At 43.4% G+C, this 22,504-nt stretch overlaps 1 protein-coding gene and 1 long non-coding RNA gene across 7 annotated transcripts in view; one reads left to right on the forward strand and one right to left on the reverse strand.

Moving 5' to 3' along the window:
• The window catches only part of LRRC20 (leucine rich repeat containing 20), a 144,655-nt gene that overhangs the window by 121,362 nt on the left and 789 nt on the right, over nucleotides 1–22,504 (reverse strand). Inside the window, exons 2-3 of one of the 4 annotated variants that reach the window (XM_078391375.1) lie at nucleotides 21,716–21,978; nucleotides 658–779 (exon numbers count right to left, since the gene is read on the reverse strand). In XM_078391375.1, coding sequence (XP_078247501.1) covers nucleotides 658–739 — 82 coding nt within the window. In that variant the 5' untranslated portion in view covers nucleotides 740–779; nucleotides 21,716–21,978. Of the gene's footprint in view, nucleotides 1–657; nucleotides 780–8,823; nucleotides 9,342–9,389; nucleotides 9,460–9,585; nucleotides 9,860–21,715; nucleotides 21,979–22,504 lie in introns of those variants that run through there. The other 3 variants (XM_020783125.3, XM_020783126.3, XM_078391376.1) reach the window with 3 other exon arrangements.
• On the forward strand, nucleotides 9,345–14,257 carry LOC140705902 (uncharacterized). Of its 3 annotated transcripts, none has more exons than XR_013544006.1 (4): nucleotides 9,345–9,428; nucleotides 11,467–11,568; nucleotides 12,205–12,353; nucleotides 12,752–14,257. It is a non-coding gene; the product is annotated as an uncharacterized LOC140705902 (long non-coding RNA). The 3 variants fall into 3 exon arrangements; XR_013544007.1 differs by lacking the exon at nucleotides 9,345–9,428 and adding an exon at nucleotides 10,661–10,761; XR_013544008.1 differs by lacking the exon at nucleotides 11,467–11,568 and having other exon boundaries at nucleotides 9,359–9,428.

Consider the following 22,504-nt stretch of genomic DNA (forward strand, 5'->3'; position numbering starts at 1 on the left):
TTGACACATGTGATAATCCTATTATTTTATATCTCTTTCACACCTGCACCTCCTAAGCTTTCTAAGTTTCTAATGACTGACAGCTTTGTATTTCTAGTGTGTGAATATTGCAACCATAGAAGGAGAACTGACTGTGTCAGCATTTGCAACTCAGCAAGTCCTGAACAGAATGGAAAAAAACAAATCCACAAAATCAACTCACTGATGTAATTGAAATAGACTTTGAAATATGAGATAACACGTTAGAGAAGCAGCTCTTAAATCACCTTGTGTTCCAAAACATTTTGAGCTGTAGTTCGGCATCTGCTGTGCAAGGAGAGGAAGACATTTTCGTGTTCAACCCCTGACCCATTCAGTAACAGGGATTGTTCAAATGCACATTGGGAGTGATTTTTATCAAACATCTTTGAGAACCACAGCCTCTAAGACTAGACAGTATTGGGAAAGATCCAAATTTGGCAAAGTAACTTTCTCCAAACGATGATTCTCAGAGTCTTCCAGCTGCCACAGTCACTGGTCCTGCTGGCTGGGGTGAGATTCTAGGAGTTGTAGGTTCAAAACAAGTTTCTTCTAAACTCTGGGCAAGAGAGGCTGAGCATCCAATTTAACACAGAGAAGTTTCATATGTTCTGAGGGAAGCCAAAGTGATTAACTTACCCAGAAAATCTGCTCTGTTCTCAACTGTTTCATTCACTTTCCTTGCTACTCTGGCAACAGCTTCACCCATCTTTCTCTCCATGCAGACACGATGAACAATGGGAATATTTTCAGCGCAGCAACTGAAAAAAATAAAAATAAAATAAATTTCATTGCATCAGTACCTCATAAAAAGTTGTGGAAAGCTTATCAAGGAAGGGAGAAAGCTTACTTCAAGACCATAGATAAATTTCTAATAAAATATAACAAACTGAAGAAACTCTGCACTTTATGATGCAAAAGTTGGCACAAAGATTTCCTTGTATGGAGGAAAAGCAATATATTGAAATATATTCTCTCTACTAAACTGCTGTATAGTCCAATAAGAAATATTATCTGGGCAGTTCACAAAAACAGAGCAAAAACACAATGATATAAAACATAACAGCCCCAAATTAAACAAACAAGGAAACAAAATTCTGGCTACAAATTAAAACCAACACAAACCAACAGCAGCATTAAGCTATAAAAATAGCATATTTTTTTTTGAAAAAAATAACTTTTCCAAGCTGTGTTATGTTCAGATAGGCAGTATATCAGATTGTAGGCTGTATATCAGTCATGGCAAACAAAAAGTGCTCTGTGCCATTGAAGCCATTGTGTCTTCATTGACAAGACTGGATTCAAGGACAATCCAAAACTATAGATCTGAGCCTTTAGAGCAGCCATTCTCAAAGAGGGGGGCATATGACCCCCTGGGGTGCCCTGGCACATTTGAAGTGGGCCACAGATTCATCTGTTCATGTTGTATCCATACACAGCCAAAGGCTTTCCTTGTTTGGCAGGGGACCCTGGAACCTGAGAAGAGCTCCTAAAAAGAGCTATGGTCAAAGAAAGGTTGAGTGTGGCTACTCTACAGCAAGAGTGGGAAACTATCTTTGACTAAAGGGCTGGACCACCTCCTGGGACATATCCTTTGGATAATATCAGTGTTAGACACTATAAATCCCAAAACTCCCCTCCTGAGTGAAACCGTGCCCCTCTCCCTGTTCAGCCCCTTTGTCTGAGATGAGACACACAGTGATCACTGCACCTCTTTCTCTGCACAGTAAAAGAGATTAACCTCAAGTTTCGAGGTTTGAAAAGAAGAAAGAGATGTACAGATTCTGTGGGCCAGTGGTTCCCAACCTTGGGCCTCCAGGTTCTTGGACTTGAACTCCCAGAAATCCTGGCCAGCAGAGGTGGTGGTGAAGGCTTCTGGGAGTTGTAATTCAAGCACATCTAGAGGTCCAAGGTTGGGGACCACTGCTGTTGGCCATAACTTGCTCATAGACTCCCCACCTGTTTTAAGGACAGTATAACTCCCTCCAGAACAGGATGAACACAACACATCAGTGTGGTGTAGTTCCTGGCAGGTGGGACAAGAGTTGGAAGACTTGGATACAAATCCCCATTCTGGGCCAGTCACACACTCTCAGACTAATCTGTTGCAGTCACAGCAACAAACAAATAAAAATAACAACAAATGAATAGGGCCTCTATGTTGTCTAGACAGAGACTCAGTATATAAGAGGTGGACAAAGTGGCCCATTGGCTGCATGCAACTCCCCAGAGAACTAACTGCAATGCTAGCCCCCTGCACCTCAAGCCTTCCCAAATAAATAAATATTTTTTTAAAAAATAAGAAAACTGTTTGCTGTGGAGGTTCCTTTCCCCCTCAAGGGTGAATATGGGTTAATTTTGTTTTGGACTTGCTCCTGATTCGGGTGGTGTAGAGAGTCTTTTCAAAGAGAAGTCATTTCAGGAAGTTTGAAGACAGGCAAAAATTGGAGAAATTCTTCTGTACAACCACTAGAGGGAGTTTATTCAGTTAAAAAACTGAAACTATTTTGACAAAAAAATATTTTAGGGTATGGAGTGAGTGCTGGAATAGGCCCAGGATAACCCCTCCATGACCTCTGCATGTTTCCCACAACTAATTTATTAGGCTCTCATCCTATCAACTGCATGCAGGCATTGGAACAGGAAATATTTGGAATTAACAAATATTGATGCAGACTTGGGTGCCACTTGAATGTGAGACAGCTGAGATCTCATCTCCTGATACACCTATCCCAATGATTTAATTTAGCTTCCATGTGAAATTTCACAGGATAACATCCAAGGAAGAGAACAGTCATAACTAGATATGGGCTGTTCGTATTCATATCCCTGGGGATACAAATACAAATAGTGGCACCACAGGTGCTACGGAGATCCATTCCCTCCCCACAGAAACAGCTGGTCCACTCACCGTCCGCAGTGCAGGGCTTGGCTCTGTTGTCGTTTTGCAAATTGCGGAAGGAGCCTAGCCAGCTCTTCCCTGCCTCCTCACACAGCCAACCACTCATCAGCTGAGCGGGGAGACTTCTTGTCCTGCCTCTGCCACCACAATGTTTGGCTGCACTGGGAGGTGGGGAAGAGGCAGCCAGACTCCTTCATCCTGGTGTGATGATGATGATGACAACAGAACTGAGTGCCGCAGTGCGAACAGTGAGTGGACCAGCTTGTCCTGGGAGGGAGGGAATAGACCTCCATGGTATCTGTTTAGAGAAATTATTGCTAATCATCAGAAATATGATGTTAAATAACTTCTGGAAAATTTGTCACTACACACACACACACACACACACACACACATGGAGGGAGGGGATAAATGTAGGGTCCTGACCCTATCCAGAATAATTATTATCCGTCCATCAGTAATTCCACAGGGCTAACCTAAATGTTAGCCATATCAAGAGCAGACCCACTGAAGTCAATGGTATATAATTAGTTCTGAATAGGTTAACAGTGGGTTTATCCCAAAGACTGCTGCACCCACAATCTGCTGGACCACTCAACCTTACAGAAAGCACCACAAAGCCAAACTGAAAGATAGGTACCTTAAAGAACAGGGTCAAGAGATTACTACAGATATTATTTGTGAAACAACAGCAAAAATCAGATATTTTTAAAGAAACAATATATAAAGTTTACCTTAAACATATATCTGAAATTCTAACCCAACATACGGAGAAGTGTAGGCAACCGAAATCAATAGGACTTACCTCTGAGCAAGTATTTTAGATGCAATTCAGACTGACCTGCTTATATTCTGGAGAGAGAACTATTTAAGGCTGCAATTCTATACTTATTTTGCATCAAACGGCACGTTTAAATTATTGAAAAGATTGTTAACTTGCTTTTCAATATAAACCACTTAGGGTGAATAGCATTTACAAACACAGAAGTGAGATGCATAAGGAATTGTTACTGTATCCTTGCCTCCTAATACGGATACTGTACTCCTATTCAGGATTCCAATTAGCCATACAGTACTAAGTCTCCAGGGTATTTTCCACCCTCCACTTGCTTTTCCTTTCCTTTCCAATCAATATTTCAGTTGCATGGGGGGCTTTTTGTGTGCATATGTGTGCACATATGCATTTGTGTGTATTTTTCAGCCTACTTCTGTAAACCTCTGGTTCCCTTGAGCATCATGTTTCTCATTTGCTCTTACTGATAGTGCCAATCATATCAGCACTTGTTGCCTTAAGTTCCCTGTTAGAGGGAATCATAATGAAACTGTAAAATCAACGGAAATAGTACAGTAATTATTACAGAACACAAGGAAGCATTCCAGAAAAGAAAACTGTCAACACCTGCAGCTTGGAAGCTAATAAAACAGGTGCAAGTCCAATGCCCCTGTGGACTGCATTCCATAATCAAATTGCCAAAAAGGTCTTATCTCTACTTGTCATCTGCTGATCTTAATACTAGCAGAACATCTGATTCCAAATAAACATGCACAGGATAAAACTGTAAGTGACATAATATTCTCTTGAACAAAACAATTATAAACTACTAACTTTCAGGGTAAGATATTTAGGCACAAGCTCTTTCCACTAATAAGAATCTGTCGGGACATTTTGGAAACCATTCATTCATTCATAGGGTCACCGTAAGTCAGAGGTGACTTGACAGCACATAACAACCACCATGACAATTTCACTTTAAAATGTATTTGCACAGCTACCAGCAGGTAAATTTAAAATGAAATAAGAGACACCGCCTAGCTATTATTTTAAAGTGCTTAAAAATAAAATTTAAGTCACACCTTCAAGTGTATTATGCAATGTGCTGGCTGGCTTGCCAGTATGTGGAATTTTATGACACTAGAAGATTGCAAACTACTTCTCTTGTTTTCAATTGCCAATAACTTATCTTGCCAATAACTAGATGTTCCCCAGCCTCAAAACAATGGCACCAGCAGCATCAACACACTACCTCTTTTTATACTATTAACAATTTATGAGGTGAAAAGAGAGATCAAAGAAGAATGTGTACCTTATATACAGTGGTGCCTCGACTTACGACCATAATCCGTTCCAGAAGATGGGCGTAACTCGAAATGGTCAAAGTCAAAGCACCATTTCCCATAGCAATGCATTGGACCATGATTAATCCATTTCAGAAGAGAGAAAAACCAAAAATAAAATAAAATTAAAATAAAACACTGCAAGCCCCATAGGAATGTGCCGGGGCTGAAAAACAAACACACCAAAACACACAAAAAAAAACACTGCAAGCCCCATAGGAAAGCATTGGGACCGGGAAACCAATGCAAGCCCCGTCGGAATGTGTAGGGGCCGAAAACAAACTTACCAAAACCAAAAAAACACAGCCAGCCCCATCAGAACGCGATGGGGCTGGGAAAAAAACACACACCAACATCACAGCACAGAAACATAACCCCCCAAACCCACCCTGCAAAACAAAGTAAATGTACTTAGTCAAGAGCAGAAAGCAGCTTCAGGCAGTCCGAAGCCTTCTCCAACACACTAACTCTAACCGTTGGGGCGAAAGACCTACAAAGAAGCAGCCTCTTTGTCTACCAACGATTAGCAAATTTGAATTCCCCGCCTTTTTTCTGTGCCTTTTTCCAGTTGCAACTCAAAGCTCCGGCTGCAAGTCAAAGCAAAATTTTGCAACTAGAACTGGTTGCAACTCGAAATGGTCGTATGTCGGGACATTCGTAAGTTGAGGCACCACTGTATATGAAGTGAAGTTAGAAGTGGACCTTCATGTTGCAGAATGCAATTAAAGATGAATTTACAATAGGTTGAAAACTGCTAGAAAGGATTGTTATTCTTTTCTTGGGATTTTGTAAACTGAAGACAGAATTAAAAGACAATGTTGGTACAAGACAGGCCTCTCAGGGAGGACATTCCATAATTCAAGGAGCGGAATCCTGAGAAGCGTCTTTCTGAGTCTTACAGGGTCAAAGATTACTATAAATGATCAGAATCTGGAGAAATCTTGTTTGTAAGCTAGTAATACTTAGCAGACTCTGCCCAAGTACAAATCCAGTCCAATGTTTATTGCCTGCCATTATCATTCTACAATTCTAAGAATATTCCTCTGGTGTTTAAACTAGTATTTATTCCCACATTATCTTTGCTAAAAGGTTTCTCTAACCTCTACAAATACAGCTCAGCACCTTAGTCCTATATTTAGCTAACAAAGTAACAAAACTAAAATGCTAGTCCACTGGCAGAAAACCAGTCTGTTGCCTTGAGGTACTCTGCCAAAGAACAAGTAACATTAAACTTGTCTGGGGGTGCCTCCAGAGATCGACTGCTGCCAGTGCTATCAAGCAAAACGTAGTGTTAACTCTAGAAGAAAGAAGATGGAATATGCAGTGGGGATACACAAGAAGGATGCAAACAGAAGTCATCTAAACCACTCCTTGAAATATTTTGAATGCAGCAATGTGGAGGCAAGTGTGCCGTCCCCCGACATCAAGACCACCCAAAGAGGAGGAAAACATTAATGAGAAAGAGATAGGAGGTATCACTAATCTGATAGAGTGGTCCTGACCCGACCAGATAGGCGGGATATAAATAAATTAAATTAAATAATTAAATAACTAAATAGATAAATAAACAAACAAACAGAGGAGGAGAAAAAGAACATAGAGATTTGTCTGGTAGAAGAGAGGGAAGGAAAGAAAGGGGAGGAGTTTAAACTCTCCATGTGGGAAGAGGATATAAAGGAGGAGGAGGAGGAAAGGGTTTTTGGAGGGAGATTAGAGTGGGAGAAAGGGGAGAAAAAGGAACCCTTAATCGTGGATAAAAAGGAACAAAAACATGAGCAAGCACGGGATTTGTTGAGAATCTTCCCAAACCTTAAGATAGGGGGAGGTCTGCTACCTAATCCGGAAACCGTGAAAGAAGGGGAGACTGTATATGAAACTTTAGAATGGATAGTAATAGTATTTCCACGATGGCAAAGTTGAGGGAAGAAAGTGATACGCCCTGGACCAGTTTACAATTCTCCGCCAAAGGAAGGGGACTGGGCACGTCACCCTTGCTGTGGAACGGTGTGTGCAATGCAGAGTGCAGCCCTGAGAAAAATTACCGACTGCAAGCAATTCGGCCCGGCACAGCAGTGAGTGGAACACCTGTAGAAGGAAAGCCTACATGGACTAGTTACAGCCAGTTGCCTGATTTGCCATGTTACAACCCCGTTGGTCTGATGTTAGAGACACCATGCGTTAATAAAGTTGAGGAAGAAAACTTTATGAAACAGTCTCACTCGCTTCTTCCCCACCAAAATAGAGAAACTGTCAGTACTTTCAAAAGAACCCAATCACAAACAAGTTGACTGAATTTTAAAACTGTTTGAAAAATTCCCAAAGTATGTTTTGAATTAACCTAAGATAACCAAAAGCTGTATATGTTTACACCGCCAGCTTATTGATATGACTTGGAAGTTCACATATTCTTGATTTTAATGAGTTCATTCTCATATGTTCTGGATTTATGTGTGCCATCAAGTTGAGTCTGACTTATGGAGACTGTTTTCTAGGGTTTTCTAGGGAGAGAATACACAAAAGTGGTTTACTATTTCCTTCTTCTGGGGGCATCTTGGGGCTGTGCAGCTTGCCCAAGGCCACATAGGCCGGCTCTTCTTTCAGGAAGCATGGCGGGGAATTGAATTCTCAGCCTCTAAGCTTTGCAGCCAGATATCTAAACCACTGAGCTATCCAGCCAGCTATGTTAAGGAGTGCACCCTTAGGTTCCGACAATAAATTCAAAAGTTACAGTTTTGAGTGTGCCACAGTTTTTCTTCTATACCAAATGGCAGTAACTGGCAGAAAGCACACTGCAACATCTCAAGCAAGAGGGGGGGAAAATCACCTTGTCCTCTCCACAGTCAAAGCTAGATTTCTCACACCACTTAAAAAACTCATTTTGTTTTAGACATACCACTCACACAAGCAATAAAGCTCTGCCTTTTCCTCTTGTTCCTTTACCTGATTTATAGCTATTCTACACAGAGGTAGTTCGGCAATCCAAGCAGAAAAGCCTGAACCCAAAGCCTCAATTTTCCCAGGCCATATAGCCCTTCCCAGACCATTTCTCTTTCTGATGTGAAATTTCCTGCCAAACATCTGTGAACAAGTCACTGCACACAAACCAAAACAGAAGTACACACACACACACAATTGTATTATTGCAATAATTACCACTAACCAAATAAACTGACCTGTTCACCTTTCTAGGTAAGAAGCACCAGGGGCCAATACAAGTGTGCGTGTCTAGTATGTAAGGCATGTGCACATATATATGCATAAACGTGTGTGTCTTTATGTCAGTGAGAAAAAAAGCATAATGAAGTACAATTAAGGGCAGCCTTCATATTCAAAATATATTTCGGAGCCACTGTCAAGATAAGCAAGTGTTAGTGCTAAGCCCTAACTGGCACAACCACACTTCCAGTGCAACCTACTTTTCTACTCAGAGAAAGAAGTAGAATATAACACAACTTTGGTATAATGATTTCAAAGCAATGCAGTTTCCTGAGTTATCTGTTTCACAAGGGCGCCCAAACAACCCAATCTGTTGGTGACCAAGTACAGTAGTAGTATTTTAAAACCATTCTGCCTTGTTCAAATTTTACACCATTCCCAATCAATTCATGAAGTAAGCCACCTTGGGTCTTTTTAAGGAGAAAGATAGGGTAAAAATATTATTTTTAAAAAGTGTGCTGCTTATATACCGCCCCATAGTACTTCAAGCACTCTCTGGGCGGTTCACAAGTTAATTATGCAGGCTACACATTGCCCCCCCCCCCAGCAAGCTGGGTACTCATTTTACTGACCTTGGAAGGATGGAAGGCCGAGTCAACCTTGAGCCGGCTACCTGGGATTGAACCCCAGGTCGTGAGCACAGTTTTGGCTGCAGTACAGCGGTTTAACCACTGCGCCACGAGGCAGTGAATTTAGAAATTTAGAATAATAAATTTCTAAAGGAGGAGATTCTTTTTTTTTTTTAAAGGAGTCATGAATTGCAACGAATTGTTCTTCCTGGAGCTAACGGGTGACGACACGAACTCAAAATAATGTTGGCGCTCCTACAGTATTCGTTCCCCCTTTTCCCCCCACAATATTTCCTTCATAAATAACAACGGGTTCCTAGGTGAGGATGAATCTAAATGGGAAAGGGGGTGCCCACTTTTAAGCTGCACCCCCCCCCAAATCTGTTTATTGAGGCGGGGCACCTCACTGAACCCAGCAGGGGCTTGCTGCCCAAGAAAGCCCACAGGATCGCTCCGTCCACCTCCTCTATGAGATCAAGAGACCAAGGCCCACGCCAAGGCGGCGGCCGCCCCCCCGCCCCCCCCCCCCCCGCCCTCCATGACAGACGCGCCGGGCTTCCCATCGCTACCGGAAGTTCAAGCTCCGCGAGCGCCGTCGTCCCCTCAAGGTTAGAAGCCTTCCGCGCGCCCTCGCCTCTCCCCCCCCCCCACCCCGCTCTAAAGCGGCTCGTGAGCGCGCCTTTTGCCCAACCGGACTCCTCCCTGCGCGCGAGCGCAAGCTGCGGCTTCCCGACTGTGCAAAAGGGCTTGCTTCCCCGCTCTTACCGACAAGCTACGGCGGGCTGCTCTCTTGCGCGGCGCTGGTGAAGCTTCTCACGCCCAGAGGCCAGGCCCTGGGTGCTGGGTTTCCCCAAGCCATGGTGAAAAGCAGCAACAGCTGCCTCTCTTCCTTCTCACCCAGTTGCCAGGACCGGGGGTGGTGAGTGGTGGGGGATAGTGGTTAAGTGAGGGGAAGTGGAGAAAATCCAGCCGGACGGAAAAACAGCCCCAGAGCGAGAGCCAATCAGTGGCAGAGCCGAGCCAAGGGAGGGAGACCAACGAGGGGGGATGGCGGTGGCTCCCGCACCCGCTGGGAAGGCGCCCTCCTCCGTGGTCGGGGAAGCGGACCTTCGCGGACGCGACCTGCTCGGGATGGGGGAGAAGAGGCTGGCCGGCTGCCTCCTGCGAAGGGCAGAGGCTGTGGCGTTCCGCTCCTTTGCCTTTTTGGAAAGAAAGGACGCGGTAGTTCTCTCTGCAACTAGAAAGTCGGCGCTGTAAGGAGAAAGCTACCGATCTGATGATGCGCTGCTTTGCGTTACTTGCAGGCAGTGCGCGGGCGCGCTTTTGGAAGGGTAGCAGCTGCGTTGGCCCCTTCCGGCAACAACGGACAAAATTGCAGCAAAATGGGCATCAAAAATACTCTTGTCTCCTTTGAGACGAAGAGATCTGTTTCAGCGGGAGTGTGCGTCCGCTACGATTGGACTGTTTGTAACCCACGAAAGCTCGTAAATGAAATAAAGAGGAAAAGGGAGAAGTAACTACTTTGGCAACTGAGATACACGTGAAGTCTTAAGGTGCAACAGTACTTCGGATTTTGTGTGTATGCACGCGTCTAGGAGGGAGAACCGTTCGAACACGGCACCCAGTCTTTTTGCAGTTCTATCCTGTATAGTCCATCCACCCCTCTGCAACCTGAATTACTACAGCCCACTACCACCACAAGACTTCTGTAACTTCCTTCGCCAGAGCACTAGGGACCATTTCCTAGAACCGGTAGAAGGTTTCAAGGAGTGCAGAGTATCATTCCAGAAGAAGAAATATCCATGTTAACTCTTACGAGTAGAGATTCCTGCTTTCCAACAGGCTTGGAAATGATCTGTTGCAGATCAATAAAGGGGCCTTAAGAACTACCAAGTTTTATTTGACGTTAGTTTTCATGGAGTTCATCCCTCTACATCCAATGTAATTCTCTCAATATTCTTAGATTAACAAATCGGTAGACTATGTTGTTCCTAATATTGCCATTTCTTGTAATATGGTGTTGAGATCTGCAGCTCGTTATATTTTATAAAATTCTGTGGCATTGTTCCCAATAACTATGGGAACCACTGAAATGTGTTTCATCCACAAGCGTGTTATTTCTATTGCCATAACCGGCTTCCTTTGTGAAGTTCTCTCTCCCTCTCCCTCTTTAAATTGAGTTTTAATAATAAGTTGCTAATTTAACTCATCTCTGTATGTCGGAAAACTTTTAATAAAAAGAATGTGGTGGGGAGAGAGAGAAGGGAAGCTATGACACGCCTAGAGCTGCAACTGGCACCAATATTCTGATTATTTCCATGTCTTATCAAAACCTTCTTAATTAAGGGTGCAATGACAATGAGGGAAATGTGAATTCATTCACTCTGCAATTGCACTGGAGAATTTTAAGGCTGTTTGTGGCCAAACAGGGAAACAGGGAGAAAGCCTTGTTATTGCACCTCTACTGAAGTGCTCACAGATAGTGTAGTTTAAAGGAACTGCCTTTAGAAATTTTCCTTACTCAGTTACTTCATATCTTTAAAAAAAAACCTACAGAAACCTTCTTGGAGTGTTGTCCACAGAAGTTGGTTTTAAAGTTTTGCCATGAAGGAGAGGTTACTTACCTGTAACTTTTGTTCTTCATAGACCTTATCAGTTTCAACTTGAGGTGGTTGATGGACTGAGAGGTCTAGAGCCTTGGCTATTTGCTGGATCAAGTTGGAATATGAGAAGTGGGACACTGGTGAGGTAGGATTCACATCATCAGATTCTGGTGTATTGGCGTTAGGCGGGGACTCCCGAGGAGAATCCAATGAATTGGAATCATATTGCTCAGGTTCTGAAGATGGAGATATGTCAGAAGGGGAAAGACCCCTGTGGTGTATGTCGTGTAGAATGGGCCAAAGTGGCCAGCAATCTTTTTCGTTTGCATGCGGTACAGTGTTCTGTACCCGAGACATCTGTCCTGAATGATAAGTCTGACTCCTCAGAGGGGGAGCGGTGTCAGTGGTGCTTCGCGGGTTTCTTGGGTTCAATCAGTATCACAGAAGTCTTAGCCTTACACTTCAGAGAGAACACGGTACCAGTAGTGTCCACACTGATGGTACCGGGGTTACGGTCCCGAGTCTTGCCTTGGGTGTTCTTGAGTTCGCTCACCTTGGATCTCTTCACAGCCGGCGGTACCGACCTAAAACCCTTCTTGTGAGAGGTCGGTACCGTGGGATCAAGTGAGGACCGCGCCCACCTATGACCTCTGGTATCAGCGGTTTGGGGGTCTTTTTATGGCAGGAGAGACAGCTCTTGAAGGAGACTTTAGGGGCCGTAAAAAGCAGGAAAAGGGAAAAACGGGGGATCGCTAAATGTCTCTCTCTCTTTTTAAAACAGGTGGAAGAAAAAGGAAAATACGAACGGATGCCGATTGTGAAGAAAGCTTCCGATTAGAAAGCTTCTCGATTAGAAGCTTCCAAAGTCCTGCGTGACAAGAGCTCCAGAGAGAGGAGACCTACCACTGCAGCGGAAAAAATGGAACTGAGGTAACTGGTAGGACGGGCGGGCCACATGGGCTCCAGGGGGGCGATCCTAGCGGTTTTCTAGTTCCAGAATATTCCAAGTTCTCTGCGCATGCACAGACTTAACCCATTGGTGTGCATTCACAGAGGCCACGAAGAGAGGCTTTGCTAGAGAATGTGTGCTGGCACTGCTGTGTATCTATATACATATGCACGCATGAACAGCTTGTCATCCCTCACAGGGCAAGAAGCAAGTCGAAAGGTGTGAGGGTTTGGGTTTTGAATGATTGATCCTTGTCCTGGTTTGGATTCTTCATACACAGACTCAGGTTCCAAGTGTAAAGCATTAGCATTTATTGTGGGAGCTTCAATAAAACTATTTACTGTATATTAAATTTGTTATGTGTCTCTTTCCTAACAAGGTAAAGAAAGTCCAAACATGTAGTCTTGAAGGCTTTCATGGCCGGGATCCAATGGCTGAACAGAACACAGAGAGAGTTCTAGCTCCTGTCCTCTGAAGATGCCAGCTACAAAGACTGGCGAAACGTTAGGAAGAAAAACCATAACACTAAGAAAAATATGGTCAAACAGCCTGAAAAACCCACAACAACCAAAGCCCAAACACTTGAACAGGAAACAATTGCTCAAAACTAGTGCCCAAAGGCTCAGTTGGTTAAACTGTGTCCCGGTCTCTCAGTGCTGGCCCTACTGACATGGACAACAGGGTCATGGTTGCTTCTCCCAGGGATTCACCCTGTCTCCGTTATTCTCCCAGCTCATAGAACTCCCGGATGTCCAAGACTCTTTCCTCTCTACCAGTTGCTGTGCTCTCCATCTAGCTCTTGCTCTGTTCTCCACAGCAGCTTCCCTTAGTCTGCATCTCGACTCATGGGCTTCTTCCCCCCCCCATGAGGCATTTTGAGGGACTACCTCTCTCCTCCTCTCAGCCTCTCCCATTTCTTTGTGCAGGTGTTCTCCAGCCAAATCCATTCCCAACCTGGGAGAAGGATCTTCAACCTTTAGCCTTAGGTTTCTCCCGTGTCTATTAAACCGCTCCTTGGGACTCCATTATCTTTTATATCCTTTCCCACCAACTTTTCCTTTCTCCTTCTCCCTTGATGGTTTCTCTTCTCCCAGTTCCGTTCCTGCCTTTTCTAACTCTTCCCAAAGGGCTACTTACCTCAGACATCTCCTCCCCAGTGACCTCCCTAGAGGAATCTCTGGGGATTGTCTCCTTGGGTCCAAAGTCTCTGCTCCTCTGTTTCTTTCCCGTTTCTCTGCTGGAATGGACAGCACTTGGGCAAGAGGTGGCTCCATCTTGCCCCTCTGCTCACAGAAGGTGCTTCAGCAAAGCACCAATTTGTGGGTGTGTAGGTATGCAGCTCATTGTCCCTTTTCTGCATCCATTCAAGCAATCACATGCTTGAACCAATGTGAAAAGATTTGTTATTTAAAAAACAAGCTACACAGCACAGAAGATAAACTACATATTTACAGAAGTGTGTGTTGGGAGGGGACGCTGAGTTGGTTCATAAATCCCTTTCTTTTGTTTCATCAATAGGGAAACAAAGTGAATCACCCTTCCTTAAACCCACAGAATTTCCCACATTTTCTTTATTAATGTCACTTATAAAATCACCTTAAAGCATTTTACTTGTTCAGTTCTGTTGGATCTTTAGTGTTCTTTTTTTTGGGGGGGGGGGTCATGCCGGCATCTGGAAGAGAAAAGGCTATTTTTTTAAAAAAAGTTAAAATAAAGTATAAGGAAAATGAGAAGTATTCTTCCACTAAGTCTAGTCTGATTTTTGTAAAGCACACAAAATTACCTCACTGAATTCCAGTATGTACTCTGAATCATAAAAATGTCTGTAAATGACATGATCATGCAAAAACAACAACAACCAATAAACATGTCTATTACAATTCAAGAGAGATTCCTGATGTTTTTAACAAAAGACAATGTTACATTTTCCAGTAGCTGGCTTGAAAATATCAAAAGGGTAATGAAAACATTTTTGTAGTTTGTTCGGGGGATCAGAATATGGGGGGATCAGGAAAAAATATTGTGAGCCACAGGAAGAGAGCTTAATAGGGTAGTCATAAAGAAGAATCAACCAAGAAGCTATTGGGCTACAAAAAATATTTTTGGGGAGGTTGGGCTAAGGAGGTCACTGGACCAGAAAAAGTAACATGTAGAAGTGTATTCTTTCTGGTTCTATCCACTTAAACAAGAAAAGAAACTGTATAGGGAAACAGAACTATTTAGACCACTCAGCCTAGAAAAAGATCCTATGGGAAGGTGTATATGAGGAAGGCACTGGGGAAGGAAAAAACATTCTGAGGGACTGCTTGGGAATTGTCAAGCCAGGAAACAAGACCATCTAGAAAGGTTTTGCTTTTTTTTTTTTTAAAGACTGATAGATCATGAAAAGATACCAGGAGGCAACTTGGCTGGGGAAAAAAGATCACCCAGGAAAATACAGTTAACAATGCCACTTTGATGTGATATATCTGAAGAGACTGCCGAGGAAGAAAAAGAGCCTATTTGTAGAAACTGATCTAAGGAGGGTGCAGGGCCAGAAAAATAAGAACCTCTGCAGAAGCTGTCCTGAAATGGCCACCGCACCAGGAAAGAGATCCTATGGATAGGTAAGACTGGAAAGGCCAGGGAGCCAGAAAAACAGTCTGTCTAGAAAATGTGATCTGAGGAGGAATCTGGGGCAAGAAAAAGGACCCTACTTCTTTAAGAAGGCCATCACGTCAAGAAAAGAACAAGCCTGAAGAAACTGGTATGCAATGGCTGCCAGGCCAGAAAAAGACAACTTCTGGAGTGAACAGTTTGAGAATGCTACTGGGTCATGAAAAGAGAATGTAAGTTGAGAGTAAAATAAGAACATGGAGCAAGTTTAAAATCCTCTGAGGAGATCTATCTGAAGAAGTGAGATTATGTGGCAATTTTTTATACATTTAAACATGGCACCAAAACGAGACAGCAATTGCCAATTGTCACACTTAGTAATGACGTCTGTTTGATACTCAGATCTTTTCCACTGAAGCTTTATACTGTAAAAAGTGACAATAGTTAAAGAGGAAAGAGACTCTTGAAGCATTCCTTTGTATAGGCCGCTGGGCCAGAAAGACAGACCATATAAGGAGATTGAAATGAGGAGACCACAAGGTCAGAAAGAGATGATCAGAGAAGGCTGCAGAGCTTACAGGACAAGAAGAGACAATGGGAGTTTTTCAGAAGTCCACAGAGCCAAGAAAAGAGATCCTCTATAGTCCCCAACCTTGGGCCTCTAAATGTTCTTGGACTACAACTCCCAGAAGTCTTCACCACCACTTCTGATGGCCAGGATTTCTGGGAGTTGAAGTCCAGGAATATCTGGAGGCCCAAGGTTGGGGACTGCTGCTCTAGAAAGTCCACAGACAGGATGCTCCTGGGTGAGAAGAGATCCTCATGTGGCAGTTGTTTGCAAAGGCTACTAGGCCAGAGAGAGAGACTACATATGGAGGTTGAAATTAGGAGACCACAGAGCCAGGAAAAGAGCATTATCTAGAGAGGCTGATGAGAGGCCACTGGGCCACAGAAAGAGAATTTCTAAAAAGGTTGGCTGGAAACAGCCACAACCAGATTCCCACATTTGGCCATAACAATCAACTAGCCTGACGCCGAGAGAGGCCCGGAAGGAAAAAACAAGAAACCGGGCCTTCTAGGCGGTGGCTCCTCGCCTCTGGAACAACCTGCCTCCAGAGATTTGCGCGGCTCCCTCGCTGGGTATTTTTAAGAATCAACTGAAACCATGGATGTTTAGGCAGGCCTTCCCCCCAGTTAATCCCTAACCTCTCCCTTGCTTTCTTTATTATGTTTTCCCTTTTCCATCTTATAGAACTTTTAATTGTGTACAAATTCCATTTTAATTATATATTGGTTTTGTATTTTGTGTTTTGTGTTGTAAGCCGCCTAGAGTGGTCAATATGACCAGATAGGCGGGGTATAAATGGAATGAATAAATAAATAAATAAATAAACAAACAAACAAACAAACAATCCATATACACTACAGTAATGTTCACTCGCTTACAAAAGCAGCAGGAGCAAAGCAGAAGCAAACAGACTGCTTGAAGCAGTAAACCATGGATTCCCAGTCAACCACAGCAAGCTGTGGTTGAGCAATATGGATCACACTGGCATCAGGAGCCCATAGGTATCCTAGCCACTGCTCCATGACAGCAGCACTACATTCAAGGCACTATTATCAGCAACAGCTCATGGTGTTCTACACTGTTAGATATTCAGTCACACAAGTACCCTCTCATGGACATAATCCAAAAGGCAATTATTGGGTAACATCTCTAACAGGATCTAAAAGAATTCTGCACAAGCACAACTTGTAAAAAGCAAAGACAAAGAAATTACAGAGATAAAAATCTGATCCTATGGTTATTTAGAAAGAAATCTGACTTATTTCAAAGAGACTTTCACTGATGCAAATAAACATTGGAACGTAGTCTTACTATATAACCTTAGTCATGTTTACTCTGCAGGAAGTCCCACTATACTGAGTGAGATATACTCCCTAGGCTTGCAGATATAAAGCTCTTCTTTTGGACACATGTCATAACCTAATGTTTACCTATTGCTGAGATGCTAAATTAGGAGTTGGGGACATTTTATCCTACAGGTATTGTAGCCTACAAGTGCCACATTTCCTTGCTTTTGGCCATGTGGTGCATAGCTTTTAGGAACTGAAGTTCAAAATTTAGAAGGTAAAACACACTCTAATTTTTATTTAACTCTTTGTTACATTTGAAGAAAGCTTAGCAGTAGCAGAAATCACTGCTCTGTTAGATTCCATCCCGGTGCATACGTAGTTATGATGTATTCAAACCCATGATGTAATCAAAGGGACCAATCATGTCTGATTCTATATGGGGTACCAGCTACAGTCCCCACATTCTCTGGTAAAAGTGAAACTCTCTTCTTGACTATCTTGCTAAAGGTCAAGAGCATAATATATATCCCACACATTTCAATCTTGGTTTGTCAAAGTTACCGTGGTGATTGTGCCAAAAGAAACATTAATGCCTAGGGGCCATACAGGGAAAATGAATAAATAAATAGCAGCTTTTTCCTTCTATTTAGGCAGCTTACTTACCTGGTGGTTAAGTTTTACTGAACACAGTGGGGCTTAAAAGAGCAGAGGAGATATTAACTGCCCAGTTAGAATCGAGTTCAAAACCTGGTGTTATAAAAGTCAAAACGTTATTGTTTATGGTCATAGGCCTTAACAATATGCAATGTATGACATAAAAAGAAAATCCAGGTTTTAAAAACATACATTTTAGAACTGCTTATTTTAAAATGTGCCCTTCTTTGAGCATCTCTAACTAAACTATGGAACATTAAATAAAATGGTATTATGATCCTTGAGAAAACCAGATCTCAGCTTCTTGGCTGCCAATGCAAATAGTGCTGCAGCATATGTAATGAATGGCTGATTGTCAATAAGCTTAATACTAATTCCTTGGGTGTTCAACTAGGGAACGACTGGATAATAAGTAACAAAAATCTTTCCCCAGAGTCCTTATACAGTAGAGGGGGCAGACCAATAAATAGTGGATTATGTTTTGTATCTGGTTGCAACCAAATACACATTTGTGTTCTGTAACTAGAACTCTTTTGCATCTCCCTTTGAGATACGTAGAGAGCATCTGCTGAAATCGAAGTTCAGTGAAGGCTCTGTGAAGCTGTGGGAGACATAATAACGTGGCCTTTTGTGATTGACCTGAAGCTGGGGATAACTAACTAGAAAACTGGGACCCAAAAATTGCGGCTGTCTTGAGAAGCATCAAAGGCAAAGATCCAGTTCCTCAACATGTTAGCACTGAGGCAGATAAACTTATCTATAGTAAAACAATAGACCCTTAGCTTATTGTGGCCCTGCTTCACCCATCCTCCAGTCTGCAATTGCTCTAGCCAGCAGCACTTGGTCAACAATTAGTCCTGCAGCAGACCATTCAGTCTGAGCCAATATTGTATCTAAGATAGATCAAGTCAATTCTGGCAAGCAATTGAAGGAAGATCCAGCTCTGCTCTAAGGGGAGCTGGAGAGATCCTAGGATGGAGTCCCAATACCTGTCTCATTAATTTGTTCTGTGTGATTTCCAATTTGGATTTGGCTCCCTCTCCCCATATTTCTGCCCCACAGAGCATTTGAGATAAATCATTGTGACTGAAGAACACAGTGTGTACTTTGGCTCCCTCTGGTGGCTAGTCCCAATAATACATGGTGAAAATACATATTTCTGGATCCCCCCCCCCTTTTACCATGCTATATAACACATTTATTATTATCTGTTGTTTTTAGCTTCCATGAGGGGTTATGGAACCATTCCCCCCTGGATACAGTGGTGCTATTGTATCTCATTTCAATCATCAATCCAAATAGAAGACTGCACCCATAAATCAGAAGAAGATTGAGACTTCAGAGAGGAGCTATGAATGACAGGGATATGGACAGTAAAAAATGTTTTGTTTTGGGATCTTTTTTGGGGGAGGGGGTCTCTTTTTTCATTTTCTTTCATTCTGTTTTTTGTGCACTGACCCTTTAGTTCAAGATAAACGAAAAAAGCCTCTATCAGGATATTCATTTCAGATTTCCCAATTCATATTCGCTAGCATTGCAACAGTCCTAAGGCAGTGATGGCAAACCTTTTTGAGCCCAAGTGCTCAAACCGCAACACAAAACCAACCATGACCATCCTGAAGAGTCCCACTCCTCCCACTGCACAACCTCCAGCGCCTGCCCAACACACTCCCCGCTCCGCCTCCGGGTGCAATCCTTAAAGGTGCAGGCAGCAGGAGCCGGGTGTTGCCATGTCTGGTGTCCGGGCATGTGTGTTTGTGACAACAGCAGCCATTGCTATCTTGGCTCTCCCTCCCTTCCCAAAATCCAGGATCAGAGGACGGGTATGTATTTCTCGATGGCAACTTATGGCTTGCATGCCCACAGAGAGGGCTCTGTGTGCCAGCTGTGGCACGCATGCCACAGGTTCACCATCGCTGTCCCAAGGTATGTAAAAGCTACCTCAAAAGAGCAGAAGCAAAACAACAGAGAACCAACCTGCTCCAGAAGCAGACATGAGAGAGAAAATCAGCAGTAGCCCTACAGTCATCCTCACAGTACAGTGGCATATTGGCACAGACACAGACTGTCCCATACACCCCACAGAAACAACTCCCCAATCCCCCGCCAAAACAAAGCCCTACCTTTATCAAATTTAACATCGCGATTTTCCAAAATCAAACAGGGAAAGCATCCTCAACGCACACAAAAGGTTAGAAATACTGTACCAAAAACAAACAGAAAACCCCACATATAATCCCCTCTCCCAAAAAGAAAGAAAAGCAAGCAAGTAAAAAATGCAAAACATACCAAAGATTCCCCTTACCAAGAATATGGGAAGATTGCTTTCCCACACCACTTGATGCCCTCTGTTCTGTTACTGTGGGAAGAGGCACGGGGAAATCCCCAAACAAACCAGGGGAAAATATATAGAAAAATAATCTCAAAGAGGAAGGCTGGAAAAGGCAGGCTGCCTGGCAGCAGCACAAATACAAAGAAATGGAAGTGGGCAAAAAAAAAAAAAAGCAAAAAGAGAGAAGGGATTCAAGACCATACAACAAGCAGGAGTTCAGCACACAGTAATCCCACAAGGAAAACAAAAACAAAGAGCATTCCTCACTAGATTTCAAGCCATTTTATAGATTCCAAATTCCTACTTGCCTCTGCTTGTTCTGACTGGCTGCTGACAACAACCCTCCTAACACTATTGGATGAAAAATTTCTCAAACAATTTGACATATAATGGACACCAAAGTGTACGCAAAAGAAGGAACACAAAAGAAAGACAAAACTTTTGCAATCCCTCTTTCATAAAAACAAACCATGTTTTAGAGGCTTTTTCCCTGCAGTTGCTGAAAGAACACAAATTACACAGAAGAGAGCCTCTTTTGTGTTTGGGGTCTTTTGTTTAAACAGAAAAGGCCCATACCTAAGGAAGAAATTAGAAAAGACCCTTCAGTGGAAGGATATGTCACTACAGACCAAAACAAAGTTCATGGATGCTATAGTAATCTCAGTCACAACAGATGTGAAAACCAGATAGTGAAGAAAGCCAACAGGAAAAATCATTTGAAACCTGGAAAGCTTTATGGATACCATGTACCACTAGAAACCTGGACAAGTGGATGCAAGATGAAATCAAACTTCGACTTTCTCCAGGGAGCAAAAGTAACAAAACTGAGGCTGTCATGCATGGAGCACATCAAGAGGAGACAGCCGAAGAAGAAAAGACAATAGTGCTAGGAGAAGTTGAAGGCAGTGGGGAAAGCAAGACCAAATAGGAGGTGGATCAACTCAAAAAAAGGAATTTGTGGCCTTGAGCTCGCAAGATCTAAGCAAGGATGTGATTGATCAAACTTTTTGGAAGTCACTTATAAGACAAGGACGGAGAATGCACAACCTCCAGGTATTGTCAGACTGCAGATCATAGAATCATAGAATAATTAAGTTGGAAGAGGCTTATAAGACCATTGAGTCCAACTCCCTGCTCAGCACAGGAATCCAGCTCCTATCATTCCTCGTAACTGTACTGGTTATGCTGCTTAGGGCTAGATATGAGAGGCAAGCCAACATCTGGAGGGCCACGAACTCCTCAGGCCTGCAATAAATGGAGATCTTGGCAATATACGTTGAATACCTAAAATAGATGCATTTGTGAGTGGCTAAAAGCATACTACTTTGTTTACTGTAAAAATGGCTAACAATGAAACCTTATGCAATTTTTTTTGGGGGGGGGGAGTTTGGTCAAACTCCAAGAGGCAACAAAAGACAGGAGCGCCTGGCGTGCTTTGGTCCATGGGGTCATGAAGAGTCAGACACGATTTATCGACTAAACAACAAAATGGAATTTATCCCCCAAAGATTCCATGGAAGACAATAAAGGAAAAACCTAGGTGGAGCTAATTTTTAAATGCTTTTTTTTTTGGCTGTCATGCTTTGCAGACAAAAACTTATGTATATTTACAATTTACAATCACCAAGAAGGCCTACATAATAAGCCCAGCTTTTTCTTTTGCCTCACAGCCCCACAGCCTGGGAAAGAATGGCCCCTTTTGAATTTCAAGTTAACTTGTCTCCTAAGAATCATGCTCTTATAGGCTGACCCATTCAGAATTTAACCCCATGGAGTGCTCTGTGTTTGCATTTTACTGTACTATCTTTCAGGTTTATAGTGCTGCAGACACTGTAACAATCTAGTTACAGAAGCATCACTGCTGTTTTCAGAAGTAAATGTGCCCGGGATTGAATTTATGCTTACCTGGGTGCTGCTCGAAGCCCAGGACCAGAGGAGAAGGTGACAATATTTCAAATTTGAGCTAGATGGAAGTCAATCTTAACTCCCGGGGGTGGAAGTCAAAAGAAACAAGTACAGCACCCTGAAGATTAACACATTTAATTTCAGCGTTGATTCCTCCGATACAGGTTCCTTTTGTTTGTTTGACTGATAACCAGAGGATGGATCTCTTCAGCGCGCAGGCAGCCCCGTCAAAAGGTGTCTAACGGGAGAGCCGTGTTGACCTGCTGCGGGAAAAAAAAACACCGAACAATCAAAACCCCACGGCAGCTTCAAGATTTATCGAGAGATATCACCGTGTGTGAGAGTTTTGTGTCGAAACCCACACACGTGCGCGCGTGCCCTCCCCCGGCAAAGCGGGCCGGGGCGCACGTGCTCGACGCGGAGCCACCTCCGGTCTCTTAAGTTGGGAGTCGATCCCTCCCCCTCGGAGAACCCCCCCCCCGCCGCACACACACACACACACACACACACACACACACACACACACACACACACACAAAAGGGCAAAGCTTTGCTGCCTTCACGTTCCCGCCAAGGGAGCCCCGCTCAGCTCTCGCCGGCCCGCGTTGTGTCTTCAGACGTAATGCCCTCCAAATCCGACGGGGCTGAACGTCCAAGTAATAAAAAGAGTCTCCCACACCTCGGCCTCCAGCCGCCCACGCGCCCCAGCGCCCCCTTGACCGACCCGGGCAGGGCCAGGGCCAGTGCCAGGGCCGCCGCCGCCTCCTCCTCCTCCTCCCAAACGGAGCT

The sequence above is a fragment of the Pogona vitticeps genome, chromosome 3, assembly GCF_051106095.1.
Source record: "Pogona vitticeps strain Pit_001003342236 chromosome 3, PviZW2.1, whole genome shotgun sequence".
Classification (NCBI taxonomy): domain Eukaryota; kingdom Metazoa; phylum Chordata; class Lepidosauria; order Squamata; family Agamidae; genus Pogona; species Pogona vitticeps.